Source organism: Xenopus laevis, chromosome 2S, assembly GCF_017654675.1.
Source record: "Xenopus laevis strain J_2021 chromosome 2S, Xenopus_laevis_v10.1, whole genome shotgun sequence".
NCBI classification, from domain to species: domain Eukaryota; kingdom Metazoa; phylum Chordata; class Amphibia; order Anura; family Pipidae; genus Xenopus; species Xenopus laevis.
In genome coordinates, this window is record NC_054374.1 from 49029735 (window position 1) to 49054186 (window position 24452).

General features: G+C 37.3%; 1 protein-coding gene across 4 annotated transcripts in view; it reads right to left on the reverse strand.

Annotated features, from left to right (window-relative positions):
• Nucleotides 1–24452, reverse strand: part of usp9x.S (ubiquitin specific peptidase 9 X-linked S homeolog) — a 132180-nt gene that overhangs the window by 32395 nt on the left and 75333 nt on the right. For all 4 annotated transcript variants that reach the window (XM_041583748.1, XM_018249221.2, XM_018249219.2 and 1 more), the window contains exons 25-34: nucleotides 18465–18590; nucleotides 15440–15606; nucleotides 14572–14680; nucleotides 13685–13831; nucleotides 12837–12983; nucleotides 4810–5017; nucleotides 3295–3515; nucleotides 2501–2691; nucleotides 958–1131; nucleotides 628–769 (exon numbers count right to left, since the gene is read on the reverse strand). In XM_041583748.1, the coding sequence (XP_041439682.1) occupies nucleotides 628–769; nucleotides 958–1131; nucleotides 2501–2691; nucleotides 3295–3515; nucleotides 4810–5017; nucleotides 12837–12983; nucleotides 13685–13831; nucleotides 14572–14680; nucleotides 15440–15606; nucleotides 18465–18590 (1632 nt within the window). The remainder of the gene's footprint in view (nucleotides 1–627; nucleotides 770–957; nucleotides 1132–2500; nucleotides 2692–3294; nucleotides 3516–4809; nucleotides 5018–12836; nucleotides 12984–13684; nucleotides 13832–14571; nucleotides 14681–15439; nucleotides 15607–18464; nucleotides 18591–24452) is intronic.

The following is a 24452-nucleotide window of genomic DNA, read 5'->3' on the forward strand; positions in this document are numbered from 1 at the left end:
GTTGCAATGTAGCAAAGATTTCAATATTCTTTCGCAGCATAAGTATCAGCCGTGATCCTGTTGTACAAACATGATTCCGATAGTTTTAACATCTGCCTTCATACCTGCATTTGTGTTGAATTAACTGGCTGATTCGATGTACATATCAGTGAGGGTTGTATATAAAAATTATCCTCTACTCGTGTAATGATGTAAATTGCGTGATTGGTTTAATGTTAAATGATGGATTTATGTATAATAAGAATTTTCCCACTTGATTTTGTTCTTGTTTTACACGATTAGTTGTTGTTTATTCACTACACTGGATGTTGTCACTTCCGTTTGTTCCCGCCACCAGGAGTTAAAAAGGTCACTGTTTGTCTGTATATTCACTTCGATAAAGGTCAGATTGCTGACCGAAACGTCAGGTCTCCCCTCTCTGGAATAAAAACCTTTAACTGATTTTTAAGTCCTGTGAGTGCCTACCTTTTTCCTATGTTACATTTTTGTTTTTTGCACCCAGGCATCGTTATGGTAACTGAGAGAAAATTATTCCTTATCAGTGAAAATTAGTGATTAAATGTTTTTTTTTAGTAGACAAAACACCATGTTAATAAGTAAGCTTGTCATATGTACTGTGTAATGTACCTTTTTGTTGCACTTCTCACAATGATAAGCATTTGCTCCTTCTAAAAGATCTCCTTTGACATACTGCTCCATTGAATCTAGAAGGTTTTGGTGGTTTCTAATATCTACATTCAGGGTGGTGAATGATTCCTCACATTCGTACCTATAAATGAATTATAGTAACTCATTTTAAAACATTCATTAGTCATAAAGCTGTAAAATAAAACTTGGAACAACTATCAATCCAATTAAAAGAATAGTAGTAAACATGTATGCATTAAGAAACAGGTATCCTAAATTTCAGACACAAATCTCCATTAGAAACAAAAAAAAAATAATCCAAATTCTTACCTATGTGGGCATCCTTGGCAAATTTTTTGATCAGCAAACGATCCACCTAAAACTTTACTCAACATAGATGGATGACCTAAGGCTTTTAAAGCTTCATCTAAACTGTCAACCAGAGAGTTAAAAAACTCTAAAGCATCATGTTGTTCCCGAAGATTAACAGGTTCTCCCCAAAGCCTAGGGACAAAAAGAGATGTATAGTTAAAGGGGTGTTAAACTTTAAGGTAACTTTTAATATGTTACAGAACGGCCAATTCTAAGCAACTTTTCAATTGGTTTGCAGCTTTCAAATGGGCGTCGCTGACTCCCTTATAAAAAACAAACGCTCTGTAAGGCTACAAATGTATTGTTACTTTTTATTACTGACCCTTCTATTCAGGTCCTTTCCTATTCATATTAGAGTCTCTTATTCAAATCAATGCATGGTTGCTAGGGTAATTTGGACCAGTTACCAGATGCAAAATAACTGAAAAATCTTCAATAATAAAAAATGAAAAAAAATTGCAAATTGTCTTAGAATATCACTCAAATGTGAACCACCCCTTTAATATTAAAAAAAACATTTTTAAAATAAAAAATCCAAACAAATATGATTTTAGTCATACATCTTATTTTACTAGCATTGTATAAAGAAAATGTATATCTGCCACCTGGTAGATATCTGGTTACCAATAGGTTTTGTGGTAAATTACCCTAGTAGTGCTCTCTCTTTTTAAGAAACACATGCAGATGATGCATCTTGCTAATAGCCCACAGGTACTAACAGCAATGAAACTATAATTGTAGCCAACTGCTACAACTACAGAAAGATGCAAAGCAAGTGCTGAATTTTTTACACTACAACTACTACTATTGGTTCATGAAAGCCCTTTTCTTGTAGTAACTTGCCTTCAGCTCCTGATCAGTGTTCAATCAACACAGTACAGGAGAGTAAGGATGTGCTAGAATGGCAATACCAATACGGTCATGAAAACAGAAAAAAAAAAAGCTGGACTCAATTTGCTAAACTAAAATATCATCTTAGACATATGGAAACCAAGGTATACAGCAAAGGGGCAGCACATTGGACATATTAACCTCCATGCTTGTGCAGGCTAAAATGTAGCCTTAATAAACCATTAATTCACCCTTGATACACTGCATATAATGTCCTATTAAACGGTTACTTTCACGACTAATATATACAGGTATGGGACCTGTTATCCAGAATGCTCGGGACCTGGGGTTTTCCGGATAATGGATCTTTCCGTAATTTGGGTCTTCATGCCTTAAGTCTACAAGAAATTCATTTAAACATTAAATAAACCCAATAGGCTGGTTTTGCTTCCAATCAGCATTAATGATATCTTAGTTTGGATAAAGTACAAGCTACTGCTTTATTATTACGGAGAAAAAGGAAATCATTTTTAAAGATTTGGATTATTTGGATGAAATGGAGTCTATGGGAGACAGCCATTCCATAATTCGGAGCTTTCTGGATATCGTGTTTCCGGATAAGGGATCCTTTACCTGTACTACAATAATCAAATTATCAGCAGAAACAAACCTGAACTGTTTCCAAAAGCCTCTTGGTACGTAGTACTGTAATCTGGAAGCAGCTAAATGGCCAAAGATAACCTGTAAATGCCTAAGCACACCAATATTGTACTCTTTTCTGTCCTCTGTTTTACTGAGAGAAGGCTTGTCATCATATTGGTGAGGGTAGCCAAACACTTCATCTCGCGGATCAACATTGCTCTACAACCAAAAATATTAACATTAGTGTAAAGAATAATATTAAAAATGAACTTCTCATACACTGGTCCTAAGGTTTTAGTAGAAATTCCATACCAGAGCCTATATATTTTCTATTAATTTATTGAATACAAACATGGCATGAGCCTGAGAAATAAAGTTAAATACACATATTGGATTAAACATATTTTTTCTACTGCCACATTGGTGAAGGTTTTGCAATGAGCTAATAGATGGCATGGGAAATAAAGGAAATACTGAACTCTGAGCATGTAGCCAAGTGCTACATGTACCTGGTAATTTAGGGCACCTCCTCAAGCCACAAGTACAGCAATAAGTACCTCTCCAGTTGCACCTATAAATCTACCACTTTAAAAATAATTTATATACTTCCACTCTACATAGTTTCCTGATGTGATCCATGTTGCTCCCCGCAAGGCTATGATCAAATAGCAGTTATGCAGGTTATATATAGACTAAAAAGGTTGCAATGGATGCGTCTTTTTTCAACCTAACTTACTATGTTACTATGTAATAAAGCACCAAAATGTTATGTTTCATTCAGGAAAGAAAAAATAAATTAGAGAAGGTTAGTAACTGTACTACCTCGTTGTCTTGCTTCTCATCCCCAGACATGTCGTCATCAACATCACTACCTGTGCCTTCAACAGCAAGAATTCCATTTCGGATGGCAGGAATCATGTACAATTGCTGGATAACAGAGTTCATGTAGCAAGTAGCGCCAGCATTTTTTAATCCAACAAAGCCTTTTGGCGGCCTTGGCCCAACAGGAGGCAGATACTCCCATTCAGTAAGTGCTTCACAACCTAAAAACAGCAAACAATGAAAAGCTGGCAAAACGAAAGACCTTTCTTCAACAAAAAGATCATATGTAATGAAACACTGATTTATTTATATAATCAGATGTATGTCAGCTCTCAAATCACTGACCAAGAAGAACCCTGTCAACAACTTACCAATATGTAAGAATACAAAAAAAGAGGGGATGGATCAATGCATAAAAGTTGGCAGCAATATCCCTTATTCACTCCAATTCATTCCCTAAAGCTGGCCAAAGATAGATTTTTAAAAGATCTTTTCGCTATCATGAGATTTTTAAAAGATCTTTTCGCTATCATGAGATCACGATTATCTCTAAACGATCGTTGATTTGTAAATCAACTAAAAAGTAAATTTCAAGCGATATTGCAAGGAAAACTGAGGGTAGCTGCCTGCTTGGCCCTGTAAACATGGGGCCAATAAATTTATTTTAACCTGGCCGATCAATTTTCTGACAGATTTCAGGCGAAAAATTGTAAGATGCACGATCGTTTGATTCCCACTAACCTCACGATAATTTGACCGATTGGTCGGATTACACTGAAATCGATCGTTCAGCAACCAAAAATCTTTGCGTCTATCGTCTACTGTTCTGGTCTTTTTCACTAGTGTAAATTTATTAGAGAGATACTGACACCAGGGGGAAAAAAAGCCATAAAAGTACGTGTGATGCTTTTACATTACATTTCTTACTACCCTGTTCCTCTATGAGGGGGCTGCCATATTTCTGCAGCAGGAGTCTGTTAGCATTAGAAACTTTAACTGACTGAGAAGAGACAGTCAAGGTTGGCAAAACAGTCAGGTTTAGGAACTTCAAATAATTACTTACAAAAATAGAATCAGCGAAAAACGATTAACATGACCCATAGGCAACTTTTAATGTAGATTAATATTGAAAAATAAAAATTTTTAGTGTCAGTATCACTTTAAATGTTTCATCTACATTTGCCTAAAGATTTGTTCACACGTTTATTAGATGGTATGATTGGAGGCCAATCTATCTATAAACATGGTAGGCAAAAATGAGCATTGTAAGCAGAGATCCAAATCTTTCCGACGGTAAAACCAATAATAAGACTTGCTAGTAGACCATGGCTCTCAGCTAATGACTGATTACATCAAAGCGAAAATTATTTGATCAGATATTCAAGATATCTTATAGAATTCAACTTGATTGGAAGCAAACACATAAGAAATGAATGTCTGGGTGAAATTGCCCAATCTGGAGGACAATGACTGGGTGCAATTCAGCAGTTATGTCCATGAAAAGTTTTTTTTTACCTGTGTAATACATGTCGTTTAACGTATCCACAATCTGCCGGAGGTTCCGAACACATCCCACTGCTAAAGCTACTAGCAACTCAAACCCTGCATTGATGGTAGCAGGAGAACTACACACGGGAATAGCTTGTTCAGCTGGCAACTCTCCACTTTTTATGTACTGCAAATAAACATTGGATGCTGGAAATATGAAGTCATCTATCAACTCCTGAAATAAAAAAAATTAAATACAATTATCTCACACACCTTATATGTAAAAATGACTTAGTCAATTTGTTTCATCGTATTGTGTGTTTGGTCACAATATGACTGAATGAAGATCATCTGCTTCTCAGGGCACCATCTTGATGACGATCCTACGTGGATCGAAAAGAGTTTATGTGACTATGGAGGAATAAACTTTCTGCCACGCTGTTGCACGAATCTACAGATATATAATGCAATGATTCCACTTAGTTCAGGCTCCCATCTTAAGTTTTATATCGTGTTTAAACATTGAATGAAACCTCATTATATCACATCACAAGCAGAGAATGTTTCAATGTTATCTTGCCATTGCATATGCCTCAGGCACTGAGCCAAGAGATCTTGTGTTTACTTCTTTAGAGGAACAGAGAACATTCAAACACATGCTCCCGACTTAAAAATTTAATTTTATACCCTAATTAGCAACAATCTAATATTAATTTATACAACTGCTCGTTTAATAACAATTCACCTTAATTTTTTCTCTATCATTTGTAAATCTAATTTGCAGTTCAAAGCAATTATCCTCTTGTTAGGACGCTTCAAACTATTTAATCTTTTTTATTAATCAGCTGGATTCTTCAGCAGGCAAATTACAAACAGGCTCTTTAAATGGTAAATACATATATAAATATCTTTAAAAACATTGAAAATGCTGGCTAATGTACATACTTTTTCTTCAAACTTTGCTTTGTCTTGATATACTTCCTCACAAGTCTATTAAGTGAATTTTGCAAAAATTGTTTTAATAGCTATAACTACCAGTATGAAGACTAGATGCTGTGGTAGAAATTCTGTTTACAGATAATTTTAAAAGCAGTGACATTTTAAATTAATGGGGAAGAGAAGGCAAACCAGAAGTTTGGGGATTCAAAAAGATTCACTCAAAATAACAATGCTTTTTTTCCTTTTTTTAAAAAAAAAAATAGACATGCACTCCTGTAGCTTGGCTACCCGGTCTCTGCATGCTGCAGAGCAGGAGCCAATTGGAAAGAAGTATACATGGTGACTAAGAATAATGTCATACTAGGCATGATACTTGTTTCCAAATGGCTCTTACACCTCTATGCAGATGGAGCAGCCAGAGTATGGGAACGGTGGCTGCAAGATCTACCATAGCATGTATAATGATAAAATAGTTATAAATGATGGATATACAACATTTTGATGGAATGTCCATTAAGCCCCTCATGCAGACATTGACAAAAATTGGAACAGGAATTTGGTATAATTTTTACAGAAGTAAATGTACCGTTAAAACTACCACTACCTGTAAACTCCAGGAAAATAATTTTAAAATAATTTCTCATTTGTATAAAATACCCACTATTTTGGCAAAAATGAACAAGAAAGTTATGGTGAAAGTTTTTGCTGAAAAAGTAACCAAAGGAAAACTTATCCCATATTTTGTGGTACTGTCCTAAATTACGATCACATTGGCTTAAAGTCCAGCAACTTTGATACAAACGATTCAGCTGGTTTTTTTTTTCCTTTACACAAAAACACTAAGTCCACATCTCAATACAAAGAAATCAGTGGTATCAATTCTTATTACTGCAGCTAAGTCTCTAATACCTAAATATTGGAAATCTCAAAATATCCCAACAACTAGAGAATGGTTACTTAAAGTGCAAGAAATGTATCAATTTGAAAAGGTTAAATGGAGTAAATTTCAAAGAGCCCAGTTCTCTAGCAAATGGCATTATTGGCTCCTTTTTACAGATTCACAAGAATATTGAGACATAGTTACTTGAAATTTGAGGAAATATCTGGAAATCCTTGATTATTATTCTGTGTAGAATTTATATGAACTATACAGCATATTAACCTCCCCCCCATCACCCTCCCCCTTCTTTCCATGTTTTTTGTGGTTCCATTTTTTTTTTAAATTTAAATTTAAATTTTCTAATGTTCAATGTATAATTTTATTAGATGTACTGGATATTCTATATGTATTATTTCTTTCTTTTTCCTGTTCCCAAAAAAATTGTTGGTTGGATCTTGATGTCTGTCTTCCAGAGCATTAGAACTAATGGTTCAAGATCCCGTGAATTATTTTCCCTGTGTATACTCTGCAAGGAGAACATAAATTACAAAAAGCAAGAGTTCATGAACCATTACCAACTACGGTAATAATTCCATGTCTCATAGACTGACATTCATTTTGACACTTTACAGAGTACCAGGAAACATCACTGTTTACTATTACCACTGTTTGTTGTACAGAGCCCTTTTTTTTTTTCCAGTCCCCATATAGTCTACCGTGAAGCTTCAGATAACACTCAGGAACTACTCATAATACAGTACCCTATTAATAAAACTAAAGTTATTTATATAAAAAAATATATATAAAAGATTGTAAAAATGATATTTTTATTTATATGGCAGAAATGTATACTTCTTTACAATAACTTGCATCAGTATCTGTACTGCAGTGGAGTTTGTAATCAAAAGTTGCCATCACATTCAGACAGACATATTAAGGTTAATTTTAGACATATTCTTCCAGTATGGTTTCAGAATGTGGGAGGAAACCCACACAAACACAATATCATGATTCCTAAATATAGCGCAAAATTTATAAAAGTGCAGAATTAGTGAAATAGGGAATTTAAATTGCTTACCGTAAATTCCTTTTCCCTCAGTCCCGAAGGCAGCACTTACTATAGAGAGAGCTCCTCCTAGGGTAGGAAAACATCGCCCAGCATAATAAAAACACTCCTCCCCTTCCTCCCTATAAAGGTGCCATCCCCCAATACCCCTCAGTGATTAACAAGCAATACACATCATTAATGCCAAGATTTTTAATAAGGGGGAGGAAAAAATGTGCTGCCTTCGGGACTGAGGGAAAAGGAATTTACGATAAGCAATTTAAATTCCCTATTTCCCTCACGTCCCTTGGCAGCACTTACTATAGAGAGTTGATAAGCAGTAGCAATGGGAGGGTTATTTAGCTACAGCACCTAAGACTGCTCTTGCGAAAGCCACTTCCCTGGGTGTACCCACGTTGAGCCTGTAATGGTTTGAGAAGGTCTTGAAGCTTGACCAGGACGCTGTCCTGCATATTTGGTCCACAGAAACTCCAGCACTTTCTGCCCATGAGGCTGACACTGCCCGAGTTGAATGAGCACATAGTCCGAGCGGAACTGGTTTTTGTTGTGATGTATATGCAAAAGTAATTGCCTGTTTTATCCATCTGGATATTGACATCTTTGATGCAGTTTTCCCTTTTCTTATACCCGCATATGTTATGAACAGGCAATTAGATATTCTAAATTTCTGTACTTTTTTCAGATACATTAAGATGCATCTTTTAACATCCAGAAAATGAAGATTTTCTTCATGTTCATTCTTAGGCTTCGGATAGAAATCAGGCAAAACGATTTCAAAATTAACATGAAAATTTGATGAAACTTTAGGTCGAAACGAAGGGTCTGCTTTAAGAATGATCCTGTCTTGAAGAATTTGTAAGTAAGGTTCCTTACAGGACAGGGCTTGTATTTCACCAACCCTTCTTGCCGAGCAGATGGCTACCAGAAATACAGTCTTAATTGTAAGATGAAATAATGTAGCTTCTTTTAATGGTTCAAAGGGAGCTTTCTGAAGGACTTTAAGCACCATATCTAAATCCCATACTGGTGTTAATGGTTTGCTTTTTAGTTTGATGTTTTGCATTGCTTTTACCAACCTTTTTATTAACGGTTGTTCCGCTAATGCCAAGTTCTTAAAAGCTCCTAGCGCTGCTATCTGAACTTTAATAGTATTCGGGGCTAGATTCTTTCTGAACCCATCATGCAAAAAGTCCAGAATCATGGAAATGGGGGCCGTTTCCGGAGACAATTTCTTTTTAATGCACCATTTTCGAAATAGAGTCCATATTCTTTGATATATATTATTAGTAACCACCTTCCTGCTATGTAGCAAGGTATCGATTACCGCTGGGGAAATGCCTTGTAGTGTTAGCGCATCCCTCTCAGTCTCCACGCGGTCAGTTGTAATGGAGTTAGGTCTGCATAGGAGATCGGCCCCTGAGTTAGTAGGTCTTTCCTCCTGGGCAAATGCCATGGCGGGCTTATGGATAGTTGGATTAATTCTGAGTACCAACTCCTCCTTGGCCGTGCTGGATTAGAATTATTTCCGCTGGGGTTAGTAGTATTTTCCTGACCACTCTGCCCACTAATGGAATTGGTGGGAATATGTAAGCACGACAAACTCCAGGGTTGGGCCAGCGCATCCACAGCTACTTCTCCTTGACCGCTTGTCAGTGAGAAAAATTTTGGAACTTTTTTGTTTTGTTTTGATGCCATGAGGTCTATCTCTGGAAACCCCCATTTTTTGCAAATCTGATAAAACACCTCTTGGTTTAGACTCCATTCTCCTGGATGTAGATCTTTGCGACTTAAAAAGTCCGCTCTGAAATTTGAATGGCCTGAAATGTGTCGAGCAGTAAGGCTGTTTAAATTGCGTTCTGCCCATTTGAATATTCTTTTTGCTCTGTGCATAAGATCTTGACTCCTTAGACCTCCTTGATGATTTAAATAATATGCTGTTGTTACATTGTCCGTATGGACCAGAACATTTCCGTTTTTTATATATGGGGCAAAGGATTTTAAGGCTCTCCAAACTGCCTCCAACGAATTGGCTGAAAGATCTGTCATACCATCTTCCCATCTTCCTTGTTCTGAAATTTCTTGAAGATGAGCCCCCCAGCCTCTTTTGCTTGCGTCTGTTGTGATTAATTTTGTGGGCCCTGGGAACAATTGATTTCCCTTCATTAAATTCCTTGTCTGTACCCACCAGGTAAGTGACCTCCTTATTTCTTGTGGTAAGTGAACTTTCTTGTGTAAGGACTTTTTCTGATAATCCCATATCGTATTTAGAAACTCCTGCAAATCCTTCATATGAGCTTTGGCCCAGGGAACGGCTACTATGGCTGCCGAAAAAAGTCCTAGGACCTCTGTTACTTGTCTTATAGAAGACACTTCCCTTTCTTGCAACAACTTCACTTTGTCTTTGATTTTGCAAGCCTTTTCCAATGGTAGAGAAACTTTGCCTATTTCGGTATCTAGAATCATGCCTAAAAACTTTATTTTTGTTGACGGACGAAGATTGGATTTTTCCCAATTTATAATCCAACCCAATGATTGAAGAATTTGTACTGTTAAATTTATGTGTTCTTCCAGGATGGACTGAGAATCTGCTTTTATAAGGCAATCGTCTAAATATGGTATTATTGAGACTCCTTGTGTTCTTAAAAAGGCCACAGCGGTCACTAATACTTTTGTAAATACTCTTGGCGCGCTTGATATTCCGAACGGTAGTGCTGAAAACTGAAGGTGCTCTGTGGAAGTGGAGCCTCTTATAGCCACCCTTAGGAATTTTTGATGACATGGTCTTATTGGTATGTGCAAATATGCGTTCTGTAAATCTAGTGTTACCATTTTCTTGTATTGTAGATTGCATAGTTTCCATCTTGAATTTCTTTTTCCTTATGAAGTTGTTTAAATACCTCAAGTCTATGACTGCTCTGTATTTTCCTTTTGGTTTCTGGACTAAAAATATTTGAGAATATACTCCCATACATTTTTCTCCTTGAGGTACTTGGATTAATACTCCTTGATCTTTGAAGTCCTGAATCGCCGTACACATAGCTTTCCTTTCTTTTTGACTTTCTGGAAGATATGTTTTTATATATTTTGTTGGAGGGAATGATTCGAACTCTATGGCATAACCTTTTTCTATTGATTGTAGCACCCACTTGTCGGATGTTATTTTTGTCAATTCTGCTATAAATTTTTTGAGTCTCCCTCCAACTCGTCTGGCGTCATGCTGAAAATGGTCGCTGATGAAAATTTGTGCGGCCTCTTCCTCTACTGGAACTTCCTCTGAATTGACCATAGGATCTATCCTTAGATGTCTTTTGATTTCTCCAGTCCTGCCGATATCTATAGGAGGTACGAAACCCTCGAAAGGAGCGTTTAGCACTTCTTTTATCTTGAGGTAAACATTTTACCTTATCATCGGATTTCTTTTCCACTAAGGATTCGAGTTCGGATCCAAACAATTTCTCTCCCTCAAATGGAAGATTAAGTAAGCGATTCTTTGATGCTATATCTGCAATCCATGGTTTTAACCATATCGCTCTTCTTGCTGATGTTGCAAATGCTGTAGATTTAGATAGGATATCTATTGATGCTAGGGATGCCTCAGTAAGAAAATCAGCTGCCGATGACAACATAGGTAGGTCTGCCAATAATTTGTCTCTTGACACCCCTTTTTTCAATGCCTTCTCTAGCTGCGTGGTCCATACTTTTAGGGATCTTGCCACTGAAGCTGCAGCTACTGCTGGTTTAAATCCTGCTGCTGCTGCCAGAAAGGCTTTCCGTAAAGCCCCATCAGCCTTCCTGTCCATCGGATCTCGAAGACCTGTGCTGTCTTCTAGGGGAAGCGTTGTTCTTTTAATTGTTTGTGCTACAGGAGGATCTAATTTAGGAGCATTATCCCAAGGTTTAGAATCAGCCACATCAAAAGGAAATAACATGTTAAACTTCTTTTGAAGAATAAACTTCCTATCCAAATTTGACCATCGATTCTTAATTTTGCCTTTAATAGCATCATCCAGTGGAAAACATACTTTACGTTTATTTATATTTGCAAAAAGTTTACTTGACTTTTTAGGTGGTATATTTTGATGGACCTGGTTCAACTGATTCATCAGAGGAGATACTATCATAAACGAGGCTCTCCTCAGCAGGTGTATCTTTATGCCGTTTATCCTGGCTAAGGGACTCAAAAGCTTGCACCATTGCATCTTTCATCCAGGACCTCAATTCCTCAGAGCCAGTGCCTGCTGTACCTTTAATATTTTCCTTATAAGCCCCACATAATTTATTTGTTTCAGTGGACAAAAATTTTCCTTCACAGCCCAAGCAAATAACTTGCAACATTCTCTTTTCTTTCTTATCTTTTGGCGATTCATTTGGGGTATCTTTATTTTTAACCTTCTCTTTAGTTTTGCCTTTTATTTCCCCTTTCTCCGGTGCAGTGTCAGCCATACTGAAAGACACAAGCAGAACCGGACTTTATTATACTCTTTAAGTAATTCATTCTGCCTCCATGTATAAAAAAAATGAGACTTACTTGTGCCTTAAGTGTGCCTTAAGTGTGCAGCGTTTGGGGACCGAGACAGCAGCGTGTACACCCAGGAGCGGCGATCCGCCGCCATGCCGCATGCTGTAATATGCCGATAACCCGGAAGTGACGCGACTGACGTCACTTCCGCTACTCGTCAGCGATCTGCGCTTCCCCACACACACTACGCGTACAAGCTGGGGGCCGGTCATCTGATCGGCGCCCTAAACTTACAGGCAGTTTTCTCTGTACGGAGGCTATTCATCTGAGTAGCGCCCATTTATTTACCTTTTATTAATACAGAGGCACATTCATTTGAAAGGCGTCTGTCTCCTTATTCCATATTTAATACGGGGGCCAATCATCTGAAAGGCGCCCATACTTCTCATCCTAATTGTATCCTCTTGAATGCTGGAACGATATATCCTCACCGGTAGGAAAAAAACACTGAGGGGTATTGGGGGAAGGCACCTTTATAGGGAGGAAGGGGAGGAGTGTTTTTATTATGCTGGGCGATGTTTTCCTACCCTAGGAGGAGCTCTCTCTATAGTAAGTGCTGCCAAGGGACGTGAGGGAAATATTGCTTTTTAAACATTTTCATTTCTTTATATCAAAGCTGCTGGTAAAAAACATAGCAACCAATACTTTACCTTGATAAGGTTTGCCCCTCCTTTTTCACATCCAATATGGTATTTCTTTTCTGGAGTCTGAAATGCTAGCAATTCTTTTGTTACTCCTAGATGGCCTTCCAAGATTGTCTCCTCAATACCAGTTTCACCTGTTCTCTTTACATCATCCTACAAAAAAAATTGCATTGTATTAAAAAAAATGTGTGGCCATGCAATTTTGTAACCTTTTTTAAATAGTTCAGTTGATTAAAGGAACAGTAATGCAAAAAAATTTAAGTATTTTTAAGCAATGAAAATATAATATACAGTTGTGCTGCATTTGTAAAATTTGCGAGTTTGCTTCAGAAACTGTTCTATAGTTTATATATTAACAAGCTGCTGTGTAGCCATGGGGCAGCCATTCAAAGCTGAAAAATGAGAAAAGACACAGGATACACTGCAGATAACAGATAAGCTCTGTAGTATACAATGGTATTCTTTAAAAGTTATCCGTTATCTACTATGTATCCTGTACTTGAATGACTGCCCCCATGGCTACACAGCAGCTTGTGTATATATAAACTATAGAACAGTTTCTGAAGCAAACTCGCAAGTTTTACAAATGCAGCACAACTGTATATTATATTTTCATTTTCATAAATCATAGCTGGGTTTGTGATGCAAACACACCAGCATTACCAGTGCAGGGCAACAGCACATTGTATTGTCATTACTTTAAAACACAAATTTTTTGGTGTTATTGTTCCTTTAAGATTGTCTTGCTTAGTCAAGTCTAACATATTTGATTATAGCGAGTTTTGGATATATATAGATATATAGATATATATATCCATTATTGGCAAAAAAGTTATACATAAACATTTACTTACTCTAATCCTTTTTAGCCAGTCAATCTCATTGTTGAGCAGAACTTCTGCATTGGGGATGTTAATGTTGCTGTTGAATGCATAGTTTAAAAGATGCCTCAGTAAAGTAAAATAGTCACCAGCATGTTTTGCTCTCTCTCTGGCAGTACTCTGTTAAAAGCATAAAAAAATCTATATTAAACATTTTTCAAAACAAAATTCCTTATATAGAAAAATACTCGCCAGGAACATTTAAAGTAAAATATCTTGAAAACAAGACAGCTTCTACACAAAGCTGCATGCAGTGGATAAAGACTGCTGTGAGGAGGTTAGCAAAGACTAAAGTTGGCCAGAGACTTAAAGATAAAGTTGCATGAAAATTTGTTTCATATAATATTTTGTCAGTGTGTGGATCGCCCAGACATTTTTCATACCATGGTGATCAGTAGTTTACTAGGAGTTTACTAGGAGTTTACTAGGATGAACAGGTTAGAAGATTTCTTTAAGCTAACAATAATATCTCTGCATGTATTGCCTATGAACGACAAGATGAATGGGTGATTATTCTAAAAATCTACTTTACATTTCAACATTTTTACTGTTATTTTGTACTGCTTATTTTTTAGTGGTTTTCCCTTAATCAAGCATTGTTTTTGCTACTGGGACCATAGCAACAAAGTGCTATTTCAAACTAGAGTGGTAAATAAAAGGATAAATGATCTAAAACCAAAATCCAATGATGTGCCTCTACAGCCCTACTAACTTGGATGGTAGCAATGGCAGTACCAATGGTTACACAGTAGGTCATTTAAACATATACAATGGATTCCTAAATGTTACCACTTAAATTTTGATATTGAATGTTACTGGCCCATTAGCAAGCAAGAAAGACATTAAAGAGCTTTACTTACCCCAAGCACCGTAAACAGAAGAGTAATAAAGAAGATCAATGGTCTATGTCCCATGCAACATCTTGTAGCCATGAGAAAAAATTGTTCCTGAGCCATTTGTCTCACAAGTCTGAAAATTGAAAATCCTTTGAGTGATAGATACATCAATTTGTAAAAAGTGGCCATACTACTTCTTAATTTGTCAGAAAAGCCATTATTGCACACAACAAAATCAAACAGAATAATGGAACCAACCTGCCACTGTTTACATGGGTTGAAAAATGCTTTGATAGAAAATCATTTGATGCTACTAAACAATTTTTAGCTAGACAAGACATTTTAAATCCCAACTCTATTGCAATTTAATGTGAAGAGAGAGAATATATATATATATATATATATATATATATATATAGAGAGAGAGAGAGAGAGAGAGAGAGAGAGAGAGAGAGAGAGAGAGAGAGAGAGAGAGAGAGAGAGAGAGAGAGAGAGAGAGAGAGAGAGAGAGAGAGAGAGAGAGAGAGAGAGAGAGAGAGAGAGAGAGAGAGAGAGATATAGAGAGATATAGAGAGAGATAGAGATATAGAGATATAGAGATATAGAGATATAGAGAGAGAGAGAGAGAGAGAGAGAGAGGGATATAGAGATAGAGATATAGAGAGAGAGAGATATAGAGAGAGATAGAGAGATAGAGAGATAGAGAGAGAGAGAGATAGAGCGATATAGATATATATAGATAGATAGATAGATAGATAGATAGATAGATAGATAGATAGATAGATAAGCCAAACCCAGTGTTACAATCAAGTAAAAATTATGAATAGCTACATACATACAGCTACAATTAATAGATCCCCCTTCAGATATTGTCAAATATTGTTGAACTTACTTGCTCTGACAGTGCAAAAGCAAGTCAATGATGAAAGTCTGCCATGCTTTTTCTTTACTCAGAGCTTCTAATGCTGTTGGAATCAAAGCAAAACAAAGTGTCATAGCTTCTAGAGCTTCACAGCAAACTTGTTCATCTTCTGGATCTGGCTCATTTCCAGCATTTGTCTGCAAAATAGTAATCAATTAAACAATGTCAGGCATTGTGAGTCTTCCGATTTATTTCTCAATTCTGTGTCAGGGGCTGGAGACCAACTGGCAGAATCATTTGTTTCCACACACAAGCTAGTTTTGAATGCAGATATGTTTCTATAACATGGCACAGGACAGTGTTATAGTACTAGGTACTAAAGAACATTGTTTTATACAGTGCTCTCTTTTGGCAAGCAAAAATAAAATATAACTGATGCAAAGTAGAAATGCACCACAAACCGTTATAGTCACTAAAGTAAATCAGTTGTAATAATAGGCATAAAGTTAAAAATAAGTTGTTCACACTGTGGAATAAAGTGCAGCTGGTTCATCAGAGCTAGTGAAACAATCATGCCATGAAATCAAAAATAATTTACAATGCAGGGATTGACAAAATAAAAGCAACACCTAAACAACAAAATAATGCAACACTTTAGGGCTGTGGGGTATGGAACAATTCCTGGCATCATCGCCCAAGGTGATTTATAGCTATATAGAAAGGCAACAAATGTTCTTATTGATTTCAGAGGCTTGGACCAGAAGGTACACTCACAGCTGAGGTATTTGCAAGGTTTAAAACTGTATGTAATGAGATATTAAACAAACCTCTGACGCAACACCTAAAAACATCTGTTCTGTCTATTAAAGGAACAGTAACACCAAAAAGTGAAAGTATTTACAGTAATAACAATATAACTTAGTGTTGCGGTGCACAGGATAAAACTGGTGTGTTTGCTTCAGAAAGACTACTATAGTTTAGATACACAAGAAGCTGTGTAGCCATGGGGGAAGCCATTCATGCCGGAAAAAGGAGAAGAGACACCAGTTACCCAGCAGATAACAGATAAGCTATGTGGTATACAATAGGATTCTTCAAAACTTATGTTATCTACTGTGTATATTGTGCTTGAATGACTGCCCGCATGGCTACAGAGCAGCTTGATTATATAAATTGCAGTTTTGTTTATAAAGCAAACACACCAGTTTTACCAGTACAGGGCAACACTATATTATTATAGGGTCATTCATTTAAACCATGCTCATTTTTGTTATTACTGTTCCTTTAATTAAAGGTTAAGTAAACCTTTAAAGGGATACTGTCATGGGAAAATTTTTTTTTCCCAAAATGAATCAGTTAATAGTACTGCTCCAACAGAATTCTGCACTGAAATCCATTTCTCAAAAGAGCAAACAGATCTTTTTATAATCAATTTTGAAATCTGACATGGGGCTAGACATATTGTCAATTTCCCAGCTGCCCCAAGTCATGTGACTTGTGCTCTGATAAACTTCAATCACTCTTTATTGCAAGTTGGACTGATATCACCCCCCTCCCTTTTCACCCCAGCAGCCAAACAAAAGAACAATGGGAAGGTAACCAGATAGCAGCTCCCTAACACAAGATAACAGCTGCCAGGTAGATCTAACAACAGCACTTAATAGTAAAAACCCATGTCTCACTGAGACACATTGTTACATTGAGACGGAAAAACAGCAGCTTGCCAAAAAGCATTTCTCTCCTAAAGTGCAGGCACAAGTCACATGACCAGGGGCAGCTGGGAAACTGACAATATGTCTAGCCCCATGTCAGATTTCAAAATTGAATATAAAAAAATCTGTTTGCTCTTTTGAGAAATGGATTTCAGTTCAGAATTCTGCTGGAGTAGCACTATTAACTGATGCGTTTTGAAAAAAACATGTTTTCCGATGACAGGATCCCTTTAAAATAAGTGAATGTAAAACAAATTCTAAGCATTTTGTCATTTACATTCATTATTTATTTTTATTCCAGGATATTAAGAGATACATGTACTGTTATTATGAATAAATTTTGTTCCAACAGTGCCACCTGCTGGTCAGTTTCTGACCAGTCTGACCACCAAGTAGTCAAGGAAGTTGTCAGGAGAAAGAAAGAAGCTGCTCTGATGTTCTTCTGCTTAGGAAAAACATCAGAATCTCATATCTCACATCTTTCCTAAGCAGAAGAACATCAGAGAAGCCTCTTTCTTTCTCCTGACAACTTCCTTGACTACTTGGTGGTCAGACTGGTCAGAAACTGACCAGCAGGTGGTGCTGTTGTATTCAAAATTCATTCATATTAACAGTACACATATCCCTTAATATCTTGGAAAAAAAACTAAATAATGAATGTAAATTACAAAAGTTCACTCTCATCTGTTTTACATTCACTTATTTTAAAGGTTTACTTATCCTTTAAAGGGGATGTAAAGTCAAAAAATGAGATTCCTTTTAATTTAATACTGGTATAGGCATATTCCATTTTACACTATGGGAAATAATACAGGAAGTTTCAACAGGGGTTTATGGGATGATGTAGGTGGAAATCTGCTTCACAATATGTACTTTAAATACTGTGAATGACATGTGACTATAAACCTCATATTCCTTGGCTGTTAAAGGAACAGTTCAGTGTAAAAATAAAAACTTAAAAAAAATTCTAATATAGTTGGTTAACCAAAAATGTAATCTATAAAGGCTGTAGTGACAACTTCCTGCTTTTCAGCTCTCTAACCCTTGATTAGCCAGCAACTTGAAGGGGGCACATGGGACATAACTGTTCAGTGAGTTTGCAATTGATGCTTAGCATGCAGGTCACATTCAAATGCAAACTGTTATGACCCATGTGGCCCTCCTCAAGTCACTGATTGCTTACTCCCTGGTAACCAAATCAGTGGAAAGCAAGAAAGCTGCAAAGCAGGAAGTCGTTTTCTTGCTATTATCCAGTCACTTCATCCTTTATAGATTACATCTTTTCAGTTAAGCAATTGGAAATGTATCTATATCTAAGATTAATTATTTAATCATATTCTTACCTTTTCATAAATTTTACTTATTTCCTCGTTGGCTGAAAATACCAGCTGGACAGATCCACAACCAGATGCCCATATGATTTTTTGTATTGCTCTTATAACACAAATATCAGGGATGTATTTAGAAGCCTATTGTAAAGAAAAAAAGTGAATTCACGAAAAAAAAAAAATTCATTCAAAACAGCCTAAAGTAAATCTATACAAGGGATGCACAAATCCAAGATTTGTTTCAGTATTTGGCTGTATTGCAGCAGCATTTATTAAGATCTGGATTCAGGTGCACACATAGTTTTAATTAAAGGAGACATTTTATATAACCTTCATAATCAGATATACAGTATTACTCATCCTTCCTCAAAACATCAACAGCATTTTATCCATTAACCCTTTAAGTGCCAGCAGAATTTCACATTTTGGTTACGCGAAATGCCAGCCGTTTTTGAAACATTTTGTGCTCTCTCTCACTTTAGGGGCATTTTCTGAGGGGAAACCTATAGTTTACCTAGGAAAACTATACATTGTTTTTTTCGGTAGAAACTGAGCTTTCTAAATCTGCCTGAGTTTTCATGTATTTCCACCTGTGCAAAAAAATTTATAGTGCTAAAAACCAAAAAAAAAATGAAAAATTACCATTTTCCATCGTATATCAATTTATACCAGAAAAATATTTCATTTTACGGATGAAAATCCAACTGATTTGGAAAGCCTTATGTCTCTCGAACGTGCCAATACCAGATATGTATAGTTTTAGGGAGATTTAGGACTTCTGTACCTCAAAACTCCCGGCAGTATATTACCGAATTTGAAAGCACTAAGGCAGAAAACGGCATGCTTTAGATTCCAAGGCAAAAACTCCTGAAACCGTAGGTTTACCCCAGAAAACCATACATTTTTGAAAAGTACACATTCTGCCGATTACAAAATGGGTAACTATGTCTCTCTACTCCCAACTACCAAACATAAAAGCTTGTCTGAACATAGCAGTTTTTCAAAAAAAAATTCAAAATTCTGAAAAATCATTTCAAAGGTTTTATTTGCTGCTCCGCATATCCCAAACTATATTAGGTACCAAGAAAAAGCACCTGAAATATGATTGCCAGGGGTCCACTGAACAGTTTGATACCCATTATGCATAGGTTTACCAAAGTATCTGGCATTTAGAGACACCAATATGAAGTTAGCACATCCAAATTGATCAGGACTTTACTTCAGCTACTGAGAAATCAACACATTGACTGCATTTTTTGTGGGGTAAAAACACAGAAATATATGTTTACCCCCCAAACCCATATATTTTTGGAAAGTACACATTCTACAGAATCTAAAATGGGTACCCATGCCTTTCTGCTCCAAACTACTGAGTCGCAAGGCTTTCCCAAAATTGTCGGTTTTGGTGAAATATGTGAAAATTGCCTCAAACCTTCAACTTCCCAGCACCATATCACCCATGTATCATTATGTACTAAGAAAAAGCACCCTAAATATGATTGCCATGGTTCCTCTGAACATTTTGGTGGCCATTGTTCATAGGTTTACCAAAGTATCTGGCATTTAGAGGCCCCAAAATGAAGTTAGCGCATACAAACAGTCCCGTGGGTAACTTCAGCTAATGAAAAATCAAACACATTGACTGCATTTTTGTGGGGTAAAAACACAGAAATATATGTTTACCCCCAAAACCCATATATTTTTGGAAAGTACACATTCTACCGAATCTAAAATGGGTACCCATGCCTTTCTGCTCCAAACTACCGAGTCGCAAGGCTTTCCCAAAATTGTCGGTTTTGGTGAAATATGTGAAAATTGCCTCAAACCTTCAACTTCCCAGCACCATATCACCCATGTATCATTATGTACTAAGAAAAAGCACCCTAAATATGATTGCCATGGTTCCTCTGAACATTTTGGTGGCCATTGTTCATAGGTTTACCAAAGTATCTGGCATTTAGAGGCCCCAAAATGAAGTTAGCGCATACAAACAGTCCCGTGGGTAACTTCAGCTAATGAAAAATCAAACACATTGACTGCATTTTTGTGGGGTAAAAACACAGAAATATATGTTTACCCCCAAAACCCATATATTTTTGGAAAGTACACATTCTACCGAATCTAAAATGGGTACCCATGCCTTTCTGCTCCAAACTACTATGTCGCAAGGCTTTCCCACAATTGTTGGTTTTGGTGAAATATCTGAAAATTGCCTCAAAGCTTCAACTTCTCAGCACCATATCACCCATGTATCGTTATGCACCAAGAAAAAGCACCCTAAATATGATTGCCAGGGTTCCTCCGAACAGTTTGGTGGCCATTGTTCATAGGTTTACCAAAGTATCTGGCATTTAGAGGCCTCAAAATGAAGTTAGTGCATACAAATAGTCCTGTGGGTAACTTCAGCTAATGAAAGATCAACACATTAACTGCATTTTTTGTGGGGTAAAAACACAGAAATATATGTTTACCCCCCAAACCCATACATTTTTGGACAGTACACATTCTACAGAATCTAAAATGGGTACCCATGCCTTATTGCTCCAAACTACTGAGTCGCAAGGCTTTCCCAAAGTTGTCGGTTTTGGTGAAATATCTGAAAATTGCCTCAATGCTTCAACTATCCAGCATCATATCGCCCATGTATCATTACGTATCACAAAAAAGCACCCAAATTGTGATTGCCAGGGGTCCTCCAAACAGTTTGGTGCCCACTGTGCATAGGTTTACCAAAGTATATGGCATTTAGAGGCCCCAAAATGAAGTTAGCACATACAAATTGTCCTGTGGGTAACTTCAGCTAATGAAAAATCAGCACATTGTCTGCATTTTTGTGGGGTAAAAATACAGAAATATATGTTTACCCCCCAAACCCATACATTTTTGGAAAGTACACATTCTACAGAATCTAAAATGGGTACCCATGCCTTTCTGCTCCAAACTACTGAGTCGCAAGGCTTTGCCAAATTTGGCGGTTTTGGTGAAATATCTGAAAATTGCCTCAAAGCTGCAACTTTCCAGCATCGTATTGTCCATGTATCATTACCAGCATAAAGCATCCTAAATATAAACATAGGGGTCTACTAAATAGTTTGATGCCCAATGTGCATAGATATACCAAACTATGTGGCGCACAGAGACCCCCAAATGACAATATGTATAGACATTTTCACGGCTGACGCGCTGGCTGCTGCAACATAACCACCCGGTGTGTGTATTATGCGACATTAGACCACCTAACAGTACAGAGACCCCAGAAAACCATATATTTTCAGAAAGTACACATTCTGACGAATCCAATATGGGTAAATAAGTGTTTCTACTACAAACTGCCAAACTGCAAAGCAATGCTGAACATAACGGTTTTTATCAAATTTCTGAAAATCGTCACAAAGCTTGAATTTTACCCCATTATATGCTCCACTTTTCGTAACGTAACAGCATAAAACATCCTAAATATGAACGCCAGGGGTCTACTGAACACTTTGATGCCCAATATGCATAGATATACCAAACTATGTGGCGCACAGAGACCCCCAAATGACAATAGTGTATATACATTTTCACGGCTGACGCGCTGGCTGCTGCAATATAAGCACCTGGTGTGTGTATTATGCGACATTAGACCCCCCTAACAGTACAGAGACCCCAGAAAACCATATATTTTCAGAAAGTACACATTCTGACGAATCCAATATGGGTAAATAAGTGTTTCTACTACAAACTGCCAAACTGCAAAGCAATGCTGAACATAACGGTTTTATCAAATTTCTGAAAATCGTCACAAAGCTTGAATTTTACCCCATTATATGCTCCACGTTTCGTAACGTATCAGCATAAAACATCCTAAATATGAACGCCAGGGGTCTACTGAACACTTTGATGCCCAATATGCATAGATATACCAAACTATGTGGCGCACAGAGACCCCCAAATGACAATAGTGTATATACATTTTCACGGCTGACGCGCTGGCTGCTGCAATATAAGCACCTGGTGTGTGTATTATGCGACATTAGACCCCCCTAACAGTACAGAGACCCCAGAAAACCAGATATTTTCAGAAAGTACACATTCTGACTAATCCAATATGGGTAAATAAGTGTTTCTACTACAAACTGCCAAACTGCAAAGCAATGCTGAACATAACGGTTTTTATCAAATTTCTGAAAATCGTCACAAAGCTTGAATTTTACCCCATTATATGCTCCACGTTTCGTAACGTATCAGCATAAAACATCCTAAATATGAACGCCAGAGGTCTACTGAACACTTTGATGCTCAATATGCATAGATATACCAAACTATGTAGCGCACAGAGACCACCAAATGACAATAGTGTATATACATTTTCACAGCTGACGCGCTGGCTGCTGCAATATAAGCGCCTGGTGTGTGTATTATGCAACATTAGACCCCCCTAACAGTACAGAGACCCCAGAAAACCATATATTTTCAGAAAGTACACATTCTGACGAATCCAATATGGGTAAATAAGTGTTTCTACTACAAACTGCCAAACTGCAAAGCAATGCTGAACATAACGGTTTTTTATCAAATTTCTGAAAATCGTCAGAAAGCTTGAATTTTACCCCATTATATGCCCCACATTTTGTAACGTATCAGCATAAAACATCCTAAATATGAACGCCAGGGGTCTACTGAACACTTTGATGCTCAATATGCATAGATATACCAAACTATGTGGCGCACAGAGACCACCAAATGACAATAGTGTATATACATTTTCACAGCTGACGCGCTGGCTGCTGCAATATAAGCACCTGGTGTGTGTATTATGCGACATTAGACCCCCGTAACAGTACAGAGACCCCAGAAAACCAGATATTTTCAGAAAGTACACATTCTGACGAATCCAATATGGGTAAATAAGTGTTTCTACTACAAACTGCCAAACTGCAAAGCAATGCTGAACATAACGGTTTTTATCAAATTTCTGAAAATCGTCACAAAGCTTGAATTTTACCCCATTATATGCCCCACATTTCGTAACGTATCAGCATAAAACATCCTAAATATGAACGCCAGGGGTCTACTGAACACTTTGATGCCCAATATGCATAGATATACCAAACTATGTGGCGCACAGAGACCCCCAAATGGATATATAGTAGATAAAATTTACAAGGCAAAACAAAATAAGGCAGTAAAGAGTGAAATGAAAAAAAATCCAATAAAACCACAAAAATCAATGTTTTTTTTCCAGAATAGTGTTATCGGCCGTCAGAATCACAGTTTGAACATTTTAGCTGGGCCAAACAGGTTATACGGCTAGAAACAAGTGAACACAACATATGCAGAGCTGAAAATGCAATAAAATGGCTAAAAATTCAATAAAATGGCTAAAATGCACCAAAATACCCAAAATTGCAATATAATCACCGAAATAACATACAAAAGATATTGCACAGTACGGTTAGCGAATACGCTATTCGTAATGGCAATAAAACATTTTTTTCAGCCAAAAAAAGAGACGATGCGATAAGAAAAAGAAAAAAAAAGCCACAATGCCATGTATGTGCGTGTGTACAAATGGTAAATTACATGTTATGTGCGCGTGTGTGCGTGTGCACATGTGTGTAAGTGCAGTGAGTGTAAGTGACCCCCCCAATCCCCAAAAGTGTGTGTAAGTGTGAATCTAAGTGTGTATTACTGTAATAAGTGTATGTTGGTGTGTTTGTGTGTGTAATTGTTGCACTAACCTGAAAAAGTCGCTGAAGACTGTTGCACACGATGTGGAGGGGTCCCAGGAAGACATCTGCGACGATCTGCGTGTTCCTGTGCTGTGGGGGCGGAGATCAACGGCGCAGTGCAGGCTGCAGCAGCAGGACACGTAAGTAACACGTGCCTGCTGCTGCTTTTGGGCCCCTGGGCGATCGCGCCCCAGGGGCCACTCGATCCCCTGCTCTGCTCGTTGCCTAGGGGCAGGGGATCGAAGCGGAACGGAGCGAGCGGCTCTAACAGCCGCTCCTCCGCTCCACA